Source organism: Metarhizium brunneum, chromosome 1 (assembly GCF_013426205.1).
Source record: "Metarhizium brunneum chromosome 1, complete sequence".
NCBI classification, from domain to species: domain Eukaryota; kingdom Fungi; phylum Ascomycota; class Sordariomycetes; order Hypocreales; family Clavicipitaceae; genus Metarhizium; species Metarhizium brunneum.
This window is the reverse complement of record NC_089422.1, coordinates 606,174-622,525: the sequence shown is the minus strand read 5'-3', so window position 1 is coordinate 622,525 and position 16,352 is coordinate 606,174. Positions and strand designations below refer to the sequence as shown.

The following is a 16,352-nucleotide window of genomic DNA, read 5'->3' as shown; positions in this document are numbered from 1 at the left end:
CATGAACGCTACGCATCATGTCTGCATGTGCCGTGAATCTTGGATTGTGGGTTTGCGCCATTTCAAACTTGGGCGCGCCCCGCCATTTTGATGACTGCGATAAACCGAGCCTTGGCCATCAAGTTCAGATGTCAGCACGGATACTATCTCGATCCGCCATTGCCATTTTCAGGTGACGCGACTTGGTAACCCACGGACATGTCGGGGAGTAGTTGAGACTATGTACATTTGCGCTCGAGGTGACGCAGTACGGAGTAGATAGAATACATACTTTATGATAACTGTGTGTGCTCAAGCACATGACAAGGTTCATAGTGGAGATGGGACCTTGGGGGCGACAAAATAGACTCTACTGCACTTACTTACATAAGGTAACATTGAAAGTATACAAGCACGCACATACAATAGCAGCAGCTTGGCTTTAGAGCGAGAACCCGTTTGTCCCTGGCCAGTGTTGCCGCCGCCAAAACTCTAATCCAACGCGACTACTCCGTAGAAGGGCATGAACTGAGCTGCGCGGAGAAAAAGAGAGTATGGAGTATTTCCACGTCGGTTAGCAATGAAACCTAAGCGCCTTACGACCCGGTTGATGGGCCACGCACATGTGCACATGTGGCCAAAAAACCGCCTGCCTACTTCAGGTCGTGGGCCCGATCTATTATTGTAGGTCCACGTCCCCAGTCAGGCAGTTGATAACCAGCATCATTAAAGCACCAGCACGCCGTCCTTTTAGACCAATTTAAATCGTACGAGAAACATCAAGGTCGACAGCCGGAGCCAAAGCTGCCGACAAAGACCAGGCCAGGCTGGCGTCTTCCAAAGTTGGCTGTGTCCACAGCCATTCATGCAAGCGCCCTGAATAGCTGCCGAGTGGGGCAAACAGACATGGGCATACAATGGCATCTGGAGCCTCTGAGTAATGCGCCAACTCCACAGCTCCTCCATGTCTGCATTTTCGCTGCGGAAATAAAACTGTCTTCTGGTCTGATACCGACATCTTGTCATGCCCTCATCCTACTCCCCAATAAAAGGCTCCTGTCTCCGCAATGGCCTGGCTCGTGGCAGTGTTGCCCGTTGTTCTATCCGCCGATGGCGATACCAAGCATCGATTACTGACTCCCGAGTCCTGAACATGCTTCCTTCACGTCCATCCATAACGTCAGCAACACGATCCTTCTCGGCTCCTGCCCTTGACGACTAGGCTCTTCCATACGAAATACGAGTATCTCATTCGGACATTCCGAAGCGCACAAGTCCAACACTCCTCTCCTCTGGGTTCTTTGAGGCAGCACGTCTACACTCGCTTTCTCCTCAAGAACAGGGCAAGCTCATGCGTCCAACACCCCTATGCCACACATGACTAGGGATAACCAGACAGCCCGGCATGTTGGAGCCCTCGACTGTCGTGTTAATGCGTATCAAATTGGTTCGGAACGATATGGCACCAGTATTCCATTACGCGAGCCCAGACCTACTGTCACCTATTTCACTCTTCTTTCAAACCGAACTGGTCAAGATCCCAATTCCATTGTCAATTCCAATCAACTTGAGCTGATTGTCCTTGGACGTACGCAATTTGGCCGGACCAGGATGAGGACCAGGACCAGCGCAGTGTATAATATGCCCCAATTTAAACCGGCCGGTCTAAGCCGTCCATCCGGGACTTGATCACCCTGAGGACACCTGCTTCATTTTGGTATGGATGCCGAGCACCACCTCCAGATGTCAGCAATCGGACTTCGTCCCAGCGGGGAGCCAAGCTTGGTCTATTGTTCCCAAGTTTTGAGGATAAAGGTAGAACTGCAACCTCCAAGAGCGTGACGGCATGGCCACACCAACCCCGCGCCATGTTCCATTCTTCAACTCCCCTGATCCTGTCATGCAGCCGCTTCCGCACTTTTGCCTCATCGAACCCGACCATCCATCACGTATGACCGGTCGAAGCATGCCCCTTGGCCTCTTCACACTGGCAGCCATCTTGAAGTATCACCAACCATATTTCCCCGCGGCTGTCTCGCCTTGTGCTTTGGTTTTACCAAACTATTCCACATGTCTCGCTGCCGCCGCGGTGCCCTGTCTTGTCTTGCGTAGGTCCGGATGGTCGGCGGGATGAGATGACGGGCTTGCTTACTCCGCGTGTACGAGGCGTGTCGCCAACATGTCCCGTGAGAAACGTGCAGCACAAGGCATCTTGTGCCTGTTGATAGGGCAGCCTTGCACAGTGGAATGACGGGCAAAGGTAAGCGCGCAGATGAAGTTGCACCGCGTTTACTCAGCTCGGCTTCATGGCGGCTCAATTATTACTTGTGATCGCGTGTTTCGTTGCCCGAGGATCCGAGTTCGTGCCGCATTCAAAGTTGTTCCGGCGTCAGTGAAATACTTCCATAACCGACCTCCCCAACACGCCCAGAAGGCCATCAATGAGTTTGGTAGCCGCGCATATACCGCGCATGTGAGCAAGCACAAACGACATGAAACGAAATACTCCTACAGATTCACAACCTCACAAGCCTAATTCCCCCTCGCATGCCATTAGTGCTCTCCCACCCTGCTCCAACTTCACCACAACACAAGCCTTGCACTGCGAAAGAAAACCCAGCGGGATGCATGGCCCAGAAATAACCCGCATTACTGTAAGCATACTCAAAATGGAGGATTTTCCATTGTTCGACAATTGTTACCCGCCCAACGACGAGAAGTCATTGAAACGGCACCTGCTGTCGTATAGAGTCTGAAAAACACTGGTAGTCAAGTCGCTCCCCTCGGCCAGCATGCATGGATCGACGTCTCGTCAAATTAAATCTCTTGCGTGGTCACTAGCAGCAGCAAGGATGAAAATAGCCCCCAGAGATGCCCAGCTCCCGCTCTAGAAATTACAATTTCCAATCTTGAGAGCGTTGATACACTGAAGTGCATGGTGCGGTGGCCGGTCTGGTCATGTTCCAGTACCTTGTCGCTTAAGTAGGACAAGATGCACTCGGCTGCACTGATGGGATATGGCGGCCGAATAAACCATCTTGGTCGAAATGGTCAAATGCGATTCTTATGGGACATTGTCGTAGATTTGTCTAGCTAAGAGTCCTTTAAATTTGCTGCCGTGCACGTTGCGCAGATGTTTCAATTCAATTCAATATGATGGGGTGCCTGGGTAGTCGAGCAACAATGTATACATGTACATGCATATAAATACATACCTAGGTACTTAAGTATATAAGGTATATGTATACTTGTGTGTCTGAGTGTGTGTGTCATACATGTCGATCCATGTTGAATTTCAACCAGACTTTTTGTATCGGTTCAAACAACACCCGCAAATAGGCGGAACCATGTGGAATTTACCTGACAATGCCATGATCAAAAGTTGGAACCTAGAGCCAGCAGAGACGGGAAGAGGAAAGCAGCCATGTCATCAAATATTTGTCATTGTCAAGACAGTCCGGCAGCCTAGCTTCCAAGGTCTCGACCGGCAATATTGCATTTCAACATCAACTTCGCGTGTAGAGGTCTTACGTAGCGTGCAATATCAGTCAACTACGGCAAATGGTCAATCAGCCCGGTGCTGATTTCACATGCCCAAAATAGAAAACAATCGGCTGGGCGCTTCTACTTTAAGTCTAGCCACTGTTTCTCCAAGTCTAAAAGCCCGATTGTCTGTCGGCTTTGTGACCGCTCAATTCGCCTCCCCACGGCGATGATCAGAGCACTCATATTTCACCAACTACCCCCTTTCGCTCCGGCAAACAACCGGACTTCTTTTGCCCATCAGCAATGCTCACCTGCCATCATGACGTCCGGTCCAGCTTCCATGTCCCAGGCTACCCCACCAAAGACGGCGCATTCCAGTCGACTACAGGGGCCGGCATGCACCCCATGCGACATACAGGGGGCGGGAAGGATCCTAGCCCAACTTGGGGAACGACAATGAAACCACCGCCCGCCGACATGGAGTAACAGACCACGTATCAGGTCTTAAGAAGCTCACCACTGCTCACAATTCCCTTCTCCCTCTCCTCTCCCTCTTCCCAACTACAAATTCCTCACCAACCTCGCATCGCGCACCAGCAATCCCCTCCCCCCCCAGCAGGGCGTCATGTTCTCCAGCCTCGCGACCAAAATCGCCCTCAAAAAGGCCGGCATCCCCTCCAACGCACTCGACTTCTCGTCCCCCCGCGAACCCAACAAGCTGCGCAAAGACCAACCCGCCGACGACCAAGAGTCCAGCAACTGGTCCAGCTGGCTGTCCTACAAGTCCCTCCCCCTCACCGTGCACCCGTGGCTCTCGCCGCCCCCGCCGCCCATCCAAGTCTCCCGCGTCCCGCGCATAGGAGAGCCCGCGCCGCGCGACAGGCACGACAAGCTGGCCACCGGCCGCGGGAGACGCGTCCTGGTCGTCTTCCTACGCTGCGTAGGGTGCGCATGTAAGTCCCCAGAGTCCCAATTGGCCCCCCCGTCCATCCAAAAAAAACTAACGCTCCCTGCCGACGCAGTCGCCCAAAAGACCTTCATCAACCTCCGGACGCTGGCCAACCGCCACAGCCAGACCGTGACCTGCGTCGCCGTCAGCCACGCCTCGGAGCCAGCCACCCGCAAATGGATCGACCTCCTGGGCGGCGCGTGGAACGTGCAGGTCGTCATTGACGAAGACCGCGCCATCTACGCGGCGTGGGGCCTCGGCGTCGCCAACGTGTGGCACCTGTTCAACCCGACGACCCAGGTGCAGGGGTGGAAGGAGAAGGGCTGGCTGGGCGACAAGGTGGCCGAGGCGATGCAGCGCAAGGGGACGACGACGGCGCAGCCCGCGAGAAACCAACAACACCCCGAGAGACGGCGCGCCGCGGGTGCTGGTGGTGCTGGGGGTGGCGGCGTCGGGCCCGGCGAGGACGACAACGTCGACGACGACGACGGCATTTCCACCGTTATGGGGAACAAGTGGCAGGAGTCGGGCGCTTTTGCCATTGACGGGAGGGGGACCGTCATTTGGGGAGGCAAGGCCATGAGGGCAGATGACGTGATGGACTTGGAAGAGGGCGCTAAGCTTTTGGCCTTGTGAGGACTGCTCATTTCCCATGATGCACGTCTACACGAGTCTTGTCAGGTCATCGGGCTGGGGAGGCGACAAACGGCTGTAAGATATTATTGGGGATGTGGCGTTGTTCTTGGAGTTTAAGCATTGGCATTAGCATCGGCATAGCAGGTTCAATTCTGGCATTATACCGTCATGACCACACCCTGTGTTGTCCAAGTCACATTTCGACCCTCAAGAGTCACACTAGCCACATCGTAAGACACTCCCAGGCCCAGTCATCACTCCTCATTACTATTCACACTTATCCTCTACTTTAATATACTCACAAGGAAGAAATATCAAAAACACCCCGTGCCCAAAGCCGTAACAAACCAACGGGAGAGCAGGTATACCTGGCATAACCCTACAGAAGAATCCCATGCCCGTTCCTAAGCCGCCCTAGAACCGAGAGGTGAGGTAAAAAAAAAAAAGGAAATAAAGAAACCTCCGAATACGAAAATCCAGCATCCCCCATAGAACACCGTCCTGCCTTTTGTTTTGCTGTCCTTTTTTTTCAATGTGTGTGTTATGAAAACCCAGAATCCATGTTGCGCAGTTACCAATGACATTCTGTAGTAATAATGACGACGTCCCTTACCTCGAAATTGCTGTCCTTCCCAACACTGTAATACGCCATGCCACGCACAGCAGGCTAGGGCTGATCAATGCTTTTGTTCTTGCTTTCTCAGCTCCCAACTTGTTTTCCCAGCCCTATGGCTCCTTGCCCCAAGATGACGCCGTACTCTAGGCAGGCATTCAATCGAAAGTCTGACCGCTCAGCATCGAACCGAATCTCCGCATGCAATGTAACACCGCGACCAAGACAATACGCCGTGACGTGACAATGTTGCAAATTCTGCCGTCCCCTGTGAAAAACAAGCCCCCCAAAAAAGCATTACAACTGTTGAAGAAATGCTCTGTCCGGTCGTAAAGCGAGCTTCATCTGTGCCCTCCAATCCAATCCTAGGTATATAACAATCCGTTTGTGCACCCGCGTTTCGCCCAGTCATGCCGTAAGCTGCCATCTCCGTAGCAGACAAGAACAAATTCGTGCCAGAGAAGAACGAAAAAGAAATGAAAAACACCAGCCGAAAATAACCCGAGTGACTTCCTGTTTTTCTGTGCCACTACATCTCACCCATCTTTGCCATTCCAAGCCCGACGACACCAGCAAACCTTGCGCCTGTTTTGATGCAACAATTCACAATTCAATATTCGCCCCTGTAAGTATTTCCACGACGCCTGTCCGCTTCTCCGAATTTATCCCCAGACGCTGGCTTGGGCTCCGAGGCCGGAGGACTGTCCCCAAACCCCATTTCCACGACCCCAGCCACCAGAGGAGGAGGCCAGAGGGGTGGTAGACCGCTTGCCAGAAGTTGTGGTCGATGGCGTTCCAGAAGGGCGAGTTCCAATGGGAGCAACAGTAGCGCCGCTTTGGCCAGGCTTGGAGCCAGGTACAAAGTCGCGAGGCGGGGATCCGCCAGTAGGGCTAGAGGTGCTTGTGCGGCTTTGGGAGCCCACAGCGTTGTCGAATGCCCTATTAGTCGGTCCAGAGTTGTGAGGGCTGCTGGTGCTTTGAGGTCTGGGGCCTGGATCGGCAATGGTCGCGTTGTGATCGCTAGCAGAGCCAGGAGTAACAACCTCTGCTCCAGATGGAACTCGGCCAATGGCTTCAAAGGCTAAGGGCGAAGGGCCCCGAATACTGGATGGCCCGCTCTGGCCCGGGACACCAGGGCGAATGTTACCGGTCTCATCAACATAGCTCGTCTTGTCGGCAAAGGGGCCCTCGCCGTACAAAGCACTTCGCTGACGGGCAATAAGCTCGCGGGTTTCTTCCTCCGACATATGTTTGGCGTTGTTATTGACGGGAGTGGTGTTGGTGTGCTGGGGCGCGTCCGTCAGCGCATCTACGTTGAAGAAAAGCAGTTAGCCAATGCTCCATGTGACCAGCACCGTTGCTGAGGACGGTTTTATGTAGACCCGAAAATGCATGCCCCAAACATAAAATGATTTGTCAACATGATAAAAGCGGACAACAGAATTGCAATAATCATGATGATCTCGCCCGACTCCTTGCATATATACTTTCTACTTTGGGGGTCCTCTTGCGTGACATAAAGTGCTATACTGCAGAGGGTGGCCTACTTCGTTGATACTGCTGCTCAGTGTGTAAATTGCGCAGCTCGCGCTCCCGCTGAGCCGCCATCCGTCTCTTAGCCTGCATGACCTGCTCTGCCTCGTTGGAGCCTCGAGATGGTTGATGGCGCTGCGAGGCATAAAAATTGTGAAGATTGTGGCCCTGGGGCCCTTCGAAGGTGTTGTTCATGGGGTGCGAGCGAGGTCCACTACCGTGGGAAACTCGGCCATCTGCATATAATCAGGGTGTCAGCGCAAGCACTTTGATGCAGAGAATCCCTTTCTTGCCGCCTCACCAGTAAATATAGGGGCACCACTTCGCAGTGAGGCTTTCGGAGTAGGCTTACGCCGGGCTCCCATGGCGTAGCCTTTGCCGGACTTTTGGAGATTCTCGAAGGCACGGTCAACCTCTAGAGACAGCGTCAGCCAATTATTCATCAGTCAAATACGCGCTGGGGGAGTGGGAAACAGTTGATTCATTAAGGTGCAAGCCAGGGCAAGCCAATAAGGCGGCCCACTTAAGGGGATACAAAACATCGTAGTAGTAAAAGTAGTAACAAAACTTGGCAAGAGAACGCACCATCGAATTGGTAGGAGAATGCAAAGTCGTCCTGAGGCTGCGGGCCACTGGCACCTATAGAGACGGTGTTAGAGTACTCAACCAACAAGTTATAGTCATAAAGCTGGATCGGTCGTACCGGCACGAGTAGGAGTTGACGTCCCCTGCTGATGCTCCCAGTTATTTTGGCTCGGGGTGGGCCACTGAGCGTTTTCGTAGTAGGACATGTTGCCTATGGGATGGCGGTTGCAAGAGGATAAGAGGGCGTTCGAGCCAGAAGCTGATGCAAAAGAGGCCTTTCGTTGTCTGTCAAAAAAAATCCAAACGTCAGTCTGCAGGCAGATCGTTTCGGCAAGGACAGGTGTCGATTGGTTGAGGGCGTGGAAACATGAAGAGAGACGAGAGCTCCCTCCAGAACCAAAATTATCGACCGGTCAACTGGCGGGAGAGAATGGATAAGACATCATCGCAGAAGTTGCACACGCACACCAACCGGTGTTCCGCGCAACTATGGCAAGATGCGTCAAGACAGCTTCCCGAGGCCCAGAGGGCGGCGACTATTCGAATGTGCCCATTGTCGCATCGCAATAATGACCGGTAGAAACAGTCTAACGTACCTCGTAGTGGTTATCGAAGGCAAAGTCCCGAGCAACAGTGTTTGGTACAGGGACAGAGCGCAGCGCAAAAGGATCGGGATCCAAGATGGAAGAAAAATGTAACGCCACTGCTGCGCGGAAATATGCGAGCAAACACACAGGGGTATCGAAAAGAGAGTAGGGAAAAAAAGAGAAGATAAGGAACGAGACTATCTCACAGAAGGCTGAGAGCTATCTCGGTCAGTAGCATATAGGCCTCACGGGGGCGATGGGGAGGGATCTAGAGGAGGAGAGGGAAAAGAGGCCCAAGAGAGGCGGACAGAGACAACGTGGGTGGGCGAGACGAGACGAGATCGTGGTGCGGGTGTGTGATGACTTGACGGGGGGGAGAAATTTCGGAGTGCGAAATGGAGCCTGTGGATTTTCAGGAAAGGAGAGAGCGCGGGAGTCGACGGGAAGAGAAGCGGGCGAGCCAACCAGGTTTGAGCCAGGTCCAGCCAGGTGGCCCGCCAGAGCCCGCCAGGACAATTAATGTCCGTCAGGTGCCTGTCAGCCAGCTGTTGACGAGAGGGTGGCTGCAGAACGAAGGCAGGAGCAGAGCAACCGGGCAGGAGCTCTGTTGCCCCCAATGTCTAATGTTCATTCATGTCCATGGCCCAACACCAAAAAGACATCGGTCGATACTTCGGCCCTCACATCGTGCTCACACACACACACACATCACTCAGCCTACGCCATGCGCGAGATTGACTGACCCCCCAATCCGGCCGATGCCACTACCCGGCTGCCTGTTCGCCTGAAGGCGCAATGCTATGCCTTTTCACGCTAGACTCCGGACCGTGAGGATCACACCGCGGCTGTCGCGACAACAGAATCTGCTGATAGTCGACTATTACCTGACTGACGGCGGCTCGCATGGCCAGAGTTGGCTGCCACGAGCTGCGGGACATTGGCACACTGTATGGCTACTACATGTTGGCAATGCCAGTTCGCTCTTGGCGATACGCCATCCACCACTGATACAGACATAGGCCGTCTACATCTAGACTCGAGCAAGCTGTCCAACGATGGAGGTCTTGACTCTTCGCTATTCAATCCATCCAAGACACCAATCGACACAGCCCGTCATCAGCCGAACTCATCATGCTGTACTCCGTACGGTGGCTTGCTATTCGTTCATCTCGCCTACCAAACAGCATAGATTTTGCTTCATGCTCACCCCCTTCAATCTGGACAGCGGGTTTATCCTTCTCGGCTAAGTGTGTCCGATACTGCGTATGGGGTGCATTATGGCGTACCACTCGCGGCCACTCTGTCCTTGCGTTCATTCCACATCCTGGTTCGGGGGACTTGGTTGACGTCAACAGTCATGACAGGGCTAGAATGGTTTCGTGCTGGCGTAGTCATGGACCTGCAACGCGTGTCAGGACAGTCTTTAGAACTCACCACAACACGCCACCATCTTCAACTTGCGCCCTGATGGCGAACACGCCCCTGAGTCAAATCAATACCTCCATGGTGTTCCGCTGTTCTTTTGAAATTGCACGGAACGCGGAGTTTTGGCCCCGCTCAATTTTCCTGCGCGGCGCCTGGAACAGTCGCTTCCACCAAATTCTCAGCACACTTTAAACAACCTCAAAGCCCCAAAAGGGTCCATTGTTTCCGGTATCCACACGCCGGCCATGAGAAACTTCTCAATTAATTGGAACAAGTTGTTCGATGTGACCAGTAAACCAAACTCGTTTTATAGCGCAGCTATATGGGGTATGCTTGGGCGTCTTCATCTGCTGTGTTACCCTCTCTCTTCGGAGCGAGTGCAACATTGCCAGTAGCCCCCTAGCCGCTGGTCGGTTCACATGGTTCACCTGGTAAGTAAACTTTAGCATCCTTCGCACGAACGTCAAATCCGGGTCCATGGATGTACGAGAGCTCGAGAGTATCCTGAACCTTAAGCATCTTACAAGGCAGCATCCGTAGCGAATCCATGCAAAATATTGAGCCGACAGCCACTGTACTACTAGATGAACAGCGATTTCGGATCTACGAGAGCTGTTCTTGGATCAGTCCAGAGCAAGCTCGGCGCGTATCATGCGACGAACCGTTCCCATGGCTTGGGGTGGCTAATAAGTCTGCAGTGACCATCGTTGAAGCAGAGCCAAGAGGTCTTATCGGTCCCTGTTGTTTTTCTAGCCCGTGTCTCGGAATTCAGATATCTACAAATGGCGTCCGTCTGGATTGATGGGGAGAGGATTATATCCCTCCCCATTACGGTACATACAGAGTACTGCTGCTAATCTTCAAACACAAAAGGAGGCGTTCTCCTTTGTTGGATGCCTCATTCGCACGCTGTCCTGCGCCAGGACGTCATGTTGTCTTGGCCCTCGTCCCCCATTCATCCATCTGCTCGCCCATCCACCTTTGTGGCCTGGCCAGACCCCGTTTTCTGTGGGGTTCCAAATTTCGGCCGTTGCGAAGGTCGAAAGCCTCGCCCCTCGTTCGGGATGCTAACGTTGCTAGCGTATCCTCACGAGCCATGGTTTGATTGTGCCTTGGCGTCTCGGTTGATGGCTTGTTGGCCAGAGTTGGAAAGAGTCAAGAACAAGCAAGGCAATAAGACTAGCCACTTAGTTGCCAACGGTAGTAGTTTGTTCGCTTCTCCCGTCCCGCCACTCCGTTCCCGAGGTTCGTGGCCGAAACCCTACATATCTACTCCATACCTGGGGTATAGAAATGAGCTTGCAGATGCCGTCATTTAGATGCATGCTGCGGGTTAACAACGGTTCTAAATCGATTCGCCCGCGAATAACATTGCGTACTCAAGTCGGTGGAAGCGTCAGTTACTAAAAGGCATGCGCAGCCGCCGGTCCTGCATGTGTATCACACATCCGTCTCAAGGCGCCGGATCTACCCTCCCTTTCCTACTACGGTGTACAAAGTCGGCTGTTAGCCTCCTCTCTCGTCAGTGGTTGTGTGATATACATGGCCATGTCAACTGCCACGCTGCAGAAGGTCTGTACAGGATTGAACAGGTAGTGATATGCCGTGAACAAACCCCATCCATCCATCACCAGTTGGTCGTTCCATCGGAGCACCCACAGGCTGCATACTGCTGTCCCATCGCAGCCTGTTGCTTGTGGCTGCTTCACGCATGCATGGGTGCATGCATGGGTGCACGACTTCGTCGGCCGGGGGGGTACACTATTCTCAGCCAAATAGGATCTCGTCAGTACCAAAATGGCTCCACGGTTGTGACGATGGCAATAGTATTGCTTGCTAATTTCATCATGTGCAGCACGCCTTTCCAGTCCCTACAACTTCCCACCCCGTCTTCGATCTGTATCACACAATGCCGACCCTAATGGAACATGACGGAGGAATCGACGACAGGCAAACCCATTTTGCTATGGATATCCCACGAAAATATATCGCACTCTCGATTTCACTCCGCCAAAAACAACCACGGTCCGCCGAATCTTGAGGCTTCATAGCCCCCATCAAAGAGTTTGTCAGCCTGGCGCTCCAGTTTGTCCACTTATAATGGAGCAGTCATTAATTGCCTATTACCACACACTTTCGTGATCATGTAGCCCAGTGTGACTCCGTGAACCGGAAAGCAGCGTGGTCATTAATTCGAAGTTCAAGCCATGCACCAACATTCATCTCACCTATCCGTGACTTTACCTGCAACTCGGTCAAATGCGAGGGGAGTGTCATCACTTCCAGCTGTCGAGTCCGCAATTTCTATTGCCCCGTTCTACCCGCTGACAACGGAAGCACTTCGACCTAGCCTTCGAGGTGCAGTGGAACAAGGGTGCCATCTCACATGGAGGGACACGGGATCAGGTTGTCGTGGCCAACTCCGCATTCCGATGTGTTCGCATTGCAACGTCCCGAGGCGATCTTCCCAACAACGGTTCCATCCGAGTGGCAAGCCCCAGGTTGCTTGTGATTTGTTCAACAGAGCCGCCGTTGAAGATGCTGTCCATACACGGCCGACGGCGTCGTTCAGAGGGTGATGACTGGTTCAACGCAACTGCACTGCAGACAGCAGCTGAGACTGGAGAGTATCACCGAGCATTTGGCCGGTCCAATGTTCAGTTGAGCATTCAGCGATTGCATTGGTCAGTGGTCTCTGATGATTCTGTAGGGTAGGTCCATATACGGGGCGCCGCTCTCGTTGTCTCGCAGAAAAGACGATGCCACTGATTAAGGACTTGTCCCTAGCATCGAAATGCAATCGAAAATTATAGATAGGTGTACGGCATGATCTGACGCTACATAAATGAGTCGCTGCATTCTCATGGCCTTGCGGAGAGGTTTGTAGCGAGACCACGTTAAGATGTACAACTACTCCGGAGTTGGGTGCTTTCCCGGGTGGTCATCAATGCATAACAGACCGGCTAGATGTCCTTTATCTCTTAGTACCGGTCAGTGATGTCCATCATTCAAGGATAATTACTCAGTTGACCTTTTTCACGATAAATTGCTCGGCGGGCTTGCTCTTTTTGCTAAGTGCGCTTATATATTAAGCTATAAATAAATAAATTTTATTATAAATATTTACTTGTATAAGTCATAAAAAACTAAGCGTCCCTAGCAAAAAGGGTAAGCCCGGCGAGCAATTCACTTTTCACGTAGGGGAGGCCCAATTTGTTAAATAAATGTAATTTGTAGGGGACATCTCAGTGATGTTGGTTATATTCCTTTCTGAAATCGTTGCTACCTTGGAGTGATACTACTATTATACGATCCGAACATCAGTTCAGACTCAGAGCGACTGAGTGAAACGAATGACTGGATCTTGTCCTGATGCGACCTTACTGCGATGTGATTGGAACATGCGCCGAGACCAATTGCTGACAAGAACTATGGATCAAATGCCCAACCATTTACTTCGGCCATTGTCATTCACTTCAGGCAATGTCATTCAGTCCATACGATCGCGTACTACCCGTCAATGACTCAAGCATAGTCTAGAAAACAAGTGAAGAGCAAAACCGCCTATTTGGAATTCAGAAACGTCGTAAATAATCTCCTTACAAACACCCCGAATGACCCTTCGCTGCTGTGAACAAAGCTGCGCATGTAGCGCCCAAGTAAGGCACATCCTGCATCTTCCAATAACAAACAAATCTCAAATAGGCCTCATGAGGCACAAAAAACTAGCTTAATAAATCAAGCTCCAGAATTGAAATGAACCTTCTCCCCATAACATCGTCCTCAGTCTCTCCCCTTTCAATGCCGTACATGAACATTGACCCCTTCACCCGACCCCCGTTTCCTTGTTGCCGGCCGCCATCGATGCAGAGATGAAAGAACATCCGATTGATGGAAATCTTTGAAAGCGTTGGATAAGTTTCTTTTGCTCGATTGTGCGACCACTCCGCCTTGTCTCGGGGGTAAGGTCACTTCTGCGGACTCCTACATCTTCCTGTCAGTCTTCGCTGTCAAGAACAGTCGCCTGGGTTCTTACTCTTTGCTTGAGCCCTCAGCAGTCTTTTTGCAATAAGGGCAAGGTTTATCCTTATACCCTGGTCCTCCGAACCAACTGTGGTTGATCAATTTGTCGCAAATGACGGGGCCGGATTCGTTTTGGCTGCTGGAGCCGCAGTCGCTTGCATTGCTTGCATCGCTTGCATCGGGCATCTTGGCAGCAGGATCGGCCATGTTTGGTAAAGATAATTCTTGAAGAGTTCGAGTGTTGGTTGAGATTGTCGAGTGTTAAGACTGTCGAGTGTTGAGATTGTCGAGTGCTGGATTGTGATGGGTCTCAAGGGAAGGAGACATCAGCGTCTGAGAGCAGAGCTTTATAGTCGCGACTGATGGCCGGCTCTGAACCAGAGCTTGTCTAATCATGCCTTTCACTGCGTGAGCTTCTTTCCGTGGTGTGTTGGAGATGTGCTGAAAGAGATCTGTTCATCTGGGGGGAGGGTTGAGCGGGCGATGTTCTTTGTGCCGCCTGCGACGTGCTTGCTAGGCTGTCTTCAATCACAGAGTCGGTGCAGCTTTCAAGCTTCTCACTGAATATAATTCACTTTGATTCTTCACAGACAGGTCTGTCTAAATACCACGGCGACCGAAGATAAGTGTCTCGATTGCGTCAAACAAGCTATGAAACGAGGCGCGTATCCTGGCTTGTCTTGGCTTTAGAAATAAGACTGCCGACGATGCTGCTAATATTCACGAATACGGTCAACATGCTGGAGGAAAAGGCCCTTTGCCATTGTCCATGAATCTGGTTCGCCTATGGCGCACAGTCAGCCATGTCAATGCCTCAAAACGATCCAGAGGATGCTCACCTGCCACGCTATTATTGCTGGCACATTGGCATTAACTCCGGCAGCAGCCAGAAAGATGCAGAGATCCCTCATGGAATCCCATAATGTGGAAGCCAATTATGCCAAAGAGGGAATCTGGATAATGAGTGCTTGCTTCCAGTGTCAATTGCCAAACCAGGATCCTGCGAACATGTACAACGCAGCAACTATGTACAGCGGCATTCCTAAACACGGGGTTTCGACGAGGCTGAATCATAGACTTTGCTGAAGAACTATTGGCGGGTAGCAGACGAATGAATATGATAACATAGTAGCTAGGCTGCATTTATGCCGTGTCAAAACTCGAAAAGTTGGTGACGGGTGTCGTTTGCGTACAAGAAGAGGAATGCAAAACACCAAATCTCGAGCCTGGCCCAACAAGTTTCCTCAATTAAAAAGGCTCGGCGCCGTCATTACCGCAGTCAGAGTCAAGGCGGCGTATGGCCGTTTCAAGTTCATCCGACGTTAGGAACCGAGGACCAGGGCAGGCCAGCTCCTCATCAAGGAACTTGACTATTAAAAAGTATGCCAATTGTCGACAGCACAGATAATTATATCTTCCAAGATGAAGATCCTAGCACATGTTTCGTCAGATGATGGACGGTACACAGAACACTGGGCAGCAGGGAGACGAACCATCTCCAACCTGCGAGGCTTTGCCTCCGTTCAACTGCATAAGATTGTAGACTATGGTGCCGGTGAAGACGGCCAGAATACAGCCACCAAAGTGGAAAATGGACTATCGACAGCCAACCCCGTCTGCCAAAAATTAGCGACAAGCATGTACCGCGCACTAGACAGGAATACAAACATTTATGCTCAACGGTTGGTTCTTCTGTTTGAGGAGTCATGTTTCGCTTTAGCAAAATGAGAGAAAGTATTAACACGGTCCATATACTCTGGAACCAAAACATCATGGACAGTATGTTTAATTACAGTGCATCACGGTTCATGCAACACCCCGGAATGGCGGGGTGGTTGAAGTCGGCGCCGGGCAACGGCATCATCACCGGAAGAAGCGCTTCTCTGATTGGCAGATCGCATCCGGTTTGGGAAATATACGGAGTATTGGTGCTGGACCGGATGCCCCACCAAGCCGTGAAGCCCACGCAGGTTGAGGATTGCGCATGCCTAGGAATAGACAGGGAAAGCCTTTATTAGCGTTCTACTGCTGATTGCATGGAAGCATGCTAGCTGCTCTATCAAGGCGGAGACAGCAGGCCAGACGGCTCGGGGGGGGCACTGGCCGCAGTGTTTGAGAAGCTGGGCTATGGATTCGAGAATGCCACCTGGCGCAACGTTTATCTGACGATGACGCCGGAGCTGCGATTTAAAGATCCGGCTGCGCCGAAAAAGCCGTTTTCACCGCCGTTGAATCGTCTTGGAAGTGCCGAGCGGTGCCTGAACGGTGTTAAGATAGGCATTGATGGACCGGAGGCTACTGAGGAAGACTTGACGATTCATATACGGGACTCAGAGGGCGGCAGTAAGTGGACAATTCAGGTGAGAAATGGTGCTTTGACGTATCGACGTCTTGAGAGGGAGCATGAAATAGTCGTGTGAATGGAAATTGGCTGGTCTTGAGCGAGGGAGATATTTTCCCGGTGTTGAATGGAGGGAGACATGCGGGAAACTGTGAGGCCTTGGAGAAGCTGTCGGTGTTGTGCGGGGCTCTGGCT

General features: G+C 52.0%; 4 protein-coding genes across 4 annotated transcripts; 2 read left to right on the top strand and 2 right to left on the bottom strand.

Annotated features, from left to right (window-relative positions):
- Positions 1-4,090: 4,090 nt before the first annotated feature.
- On the top strand, positions 4,091-5,050 carry G6M90_00g001910 (uncharacterized protein; the record flags this gene model as incomplete). The annotated part of the gene is made up of 2 exons (XM_066129521.1): positions 4,091-4,418; positions 4,488-5,050. The coding sequence occupies 2 exons, from the start codon at positions 4,091-4,093 to the stop codon at positions 5,048-5,050; spliced, it is 891 nt and encodes a 296-aa protein (XP_065985739.1).
- A 1,275-nt stretch (positions 5,051-6,325) lies between these two features.
- Positions 6,326-7,987, bottom strand: G6M90_00g001900 (uncharacterized protein; the record flags this gene model as incomplete). The annotated part of the gene is made up of 5 exons (XM_014687404.1): positions 6,326-6,972; positions 7,211-7,432; positions 7,498-7,611; positions 7,782-7,835; positions 7,900-7,987. 5 exons carry the CDS (start codon positions 7,985-7,987, stop codon positions 6,326-6,328), a joined length of 1,125 nt encoding a protein of 374 aa, XP_014542890.1.
- A 5,774-nt stretch (positions 7,988-13,761) lies between these two features.
- On the bottom strand, positions 13,762-14,023 carry G6M90_00g001890 (uncharacterized protein; the record flags this gene model as incomplete). The annotated part of the gene is made up of 2 exons (XM_066129520.1): positions 13,762-13,777; positions 13,830-14,023. The coding sequence occupies 2 exons, from the start codon at positions 14,021-14,023 to the stop codon at positions 13,762-13,764; spliced, it is 210 nt and encodes a 69-aa protein (XP_065985931.1).
- Positions 14,024-15,238: 1,215 nt separating this feature from the next.
- G6M90_00g001880 (uncharacterized protein) lies at positions 15,239-16,236 on the top strand (the record flags this gene model as incomplete). The annotated part of the gene is made up of 2 exons (XM_066129519.1): positions 15,239-15,430; positions 15,868-16,236. The coding sequence occupies 2 exons, from the start codon at positions 15,239-15,241 to the stop codon at positions 16,234-16,236; spliced, it is 561 nt and encodes a 186-aa protein (XP_065985666.1).
- Positions 16,237-16,352: the final 116 nt, after the last annotated feature.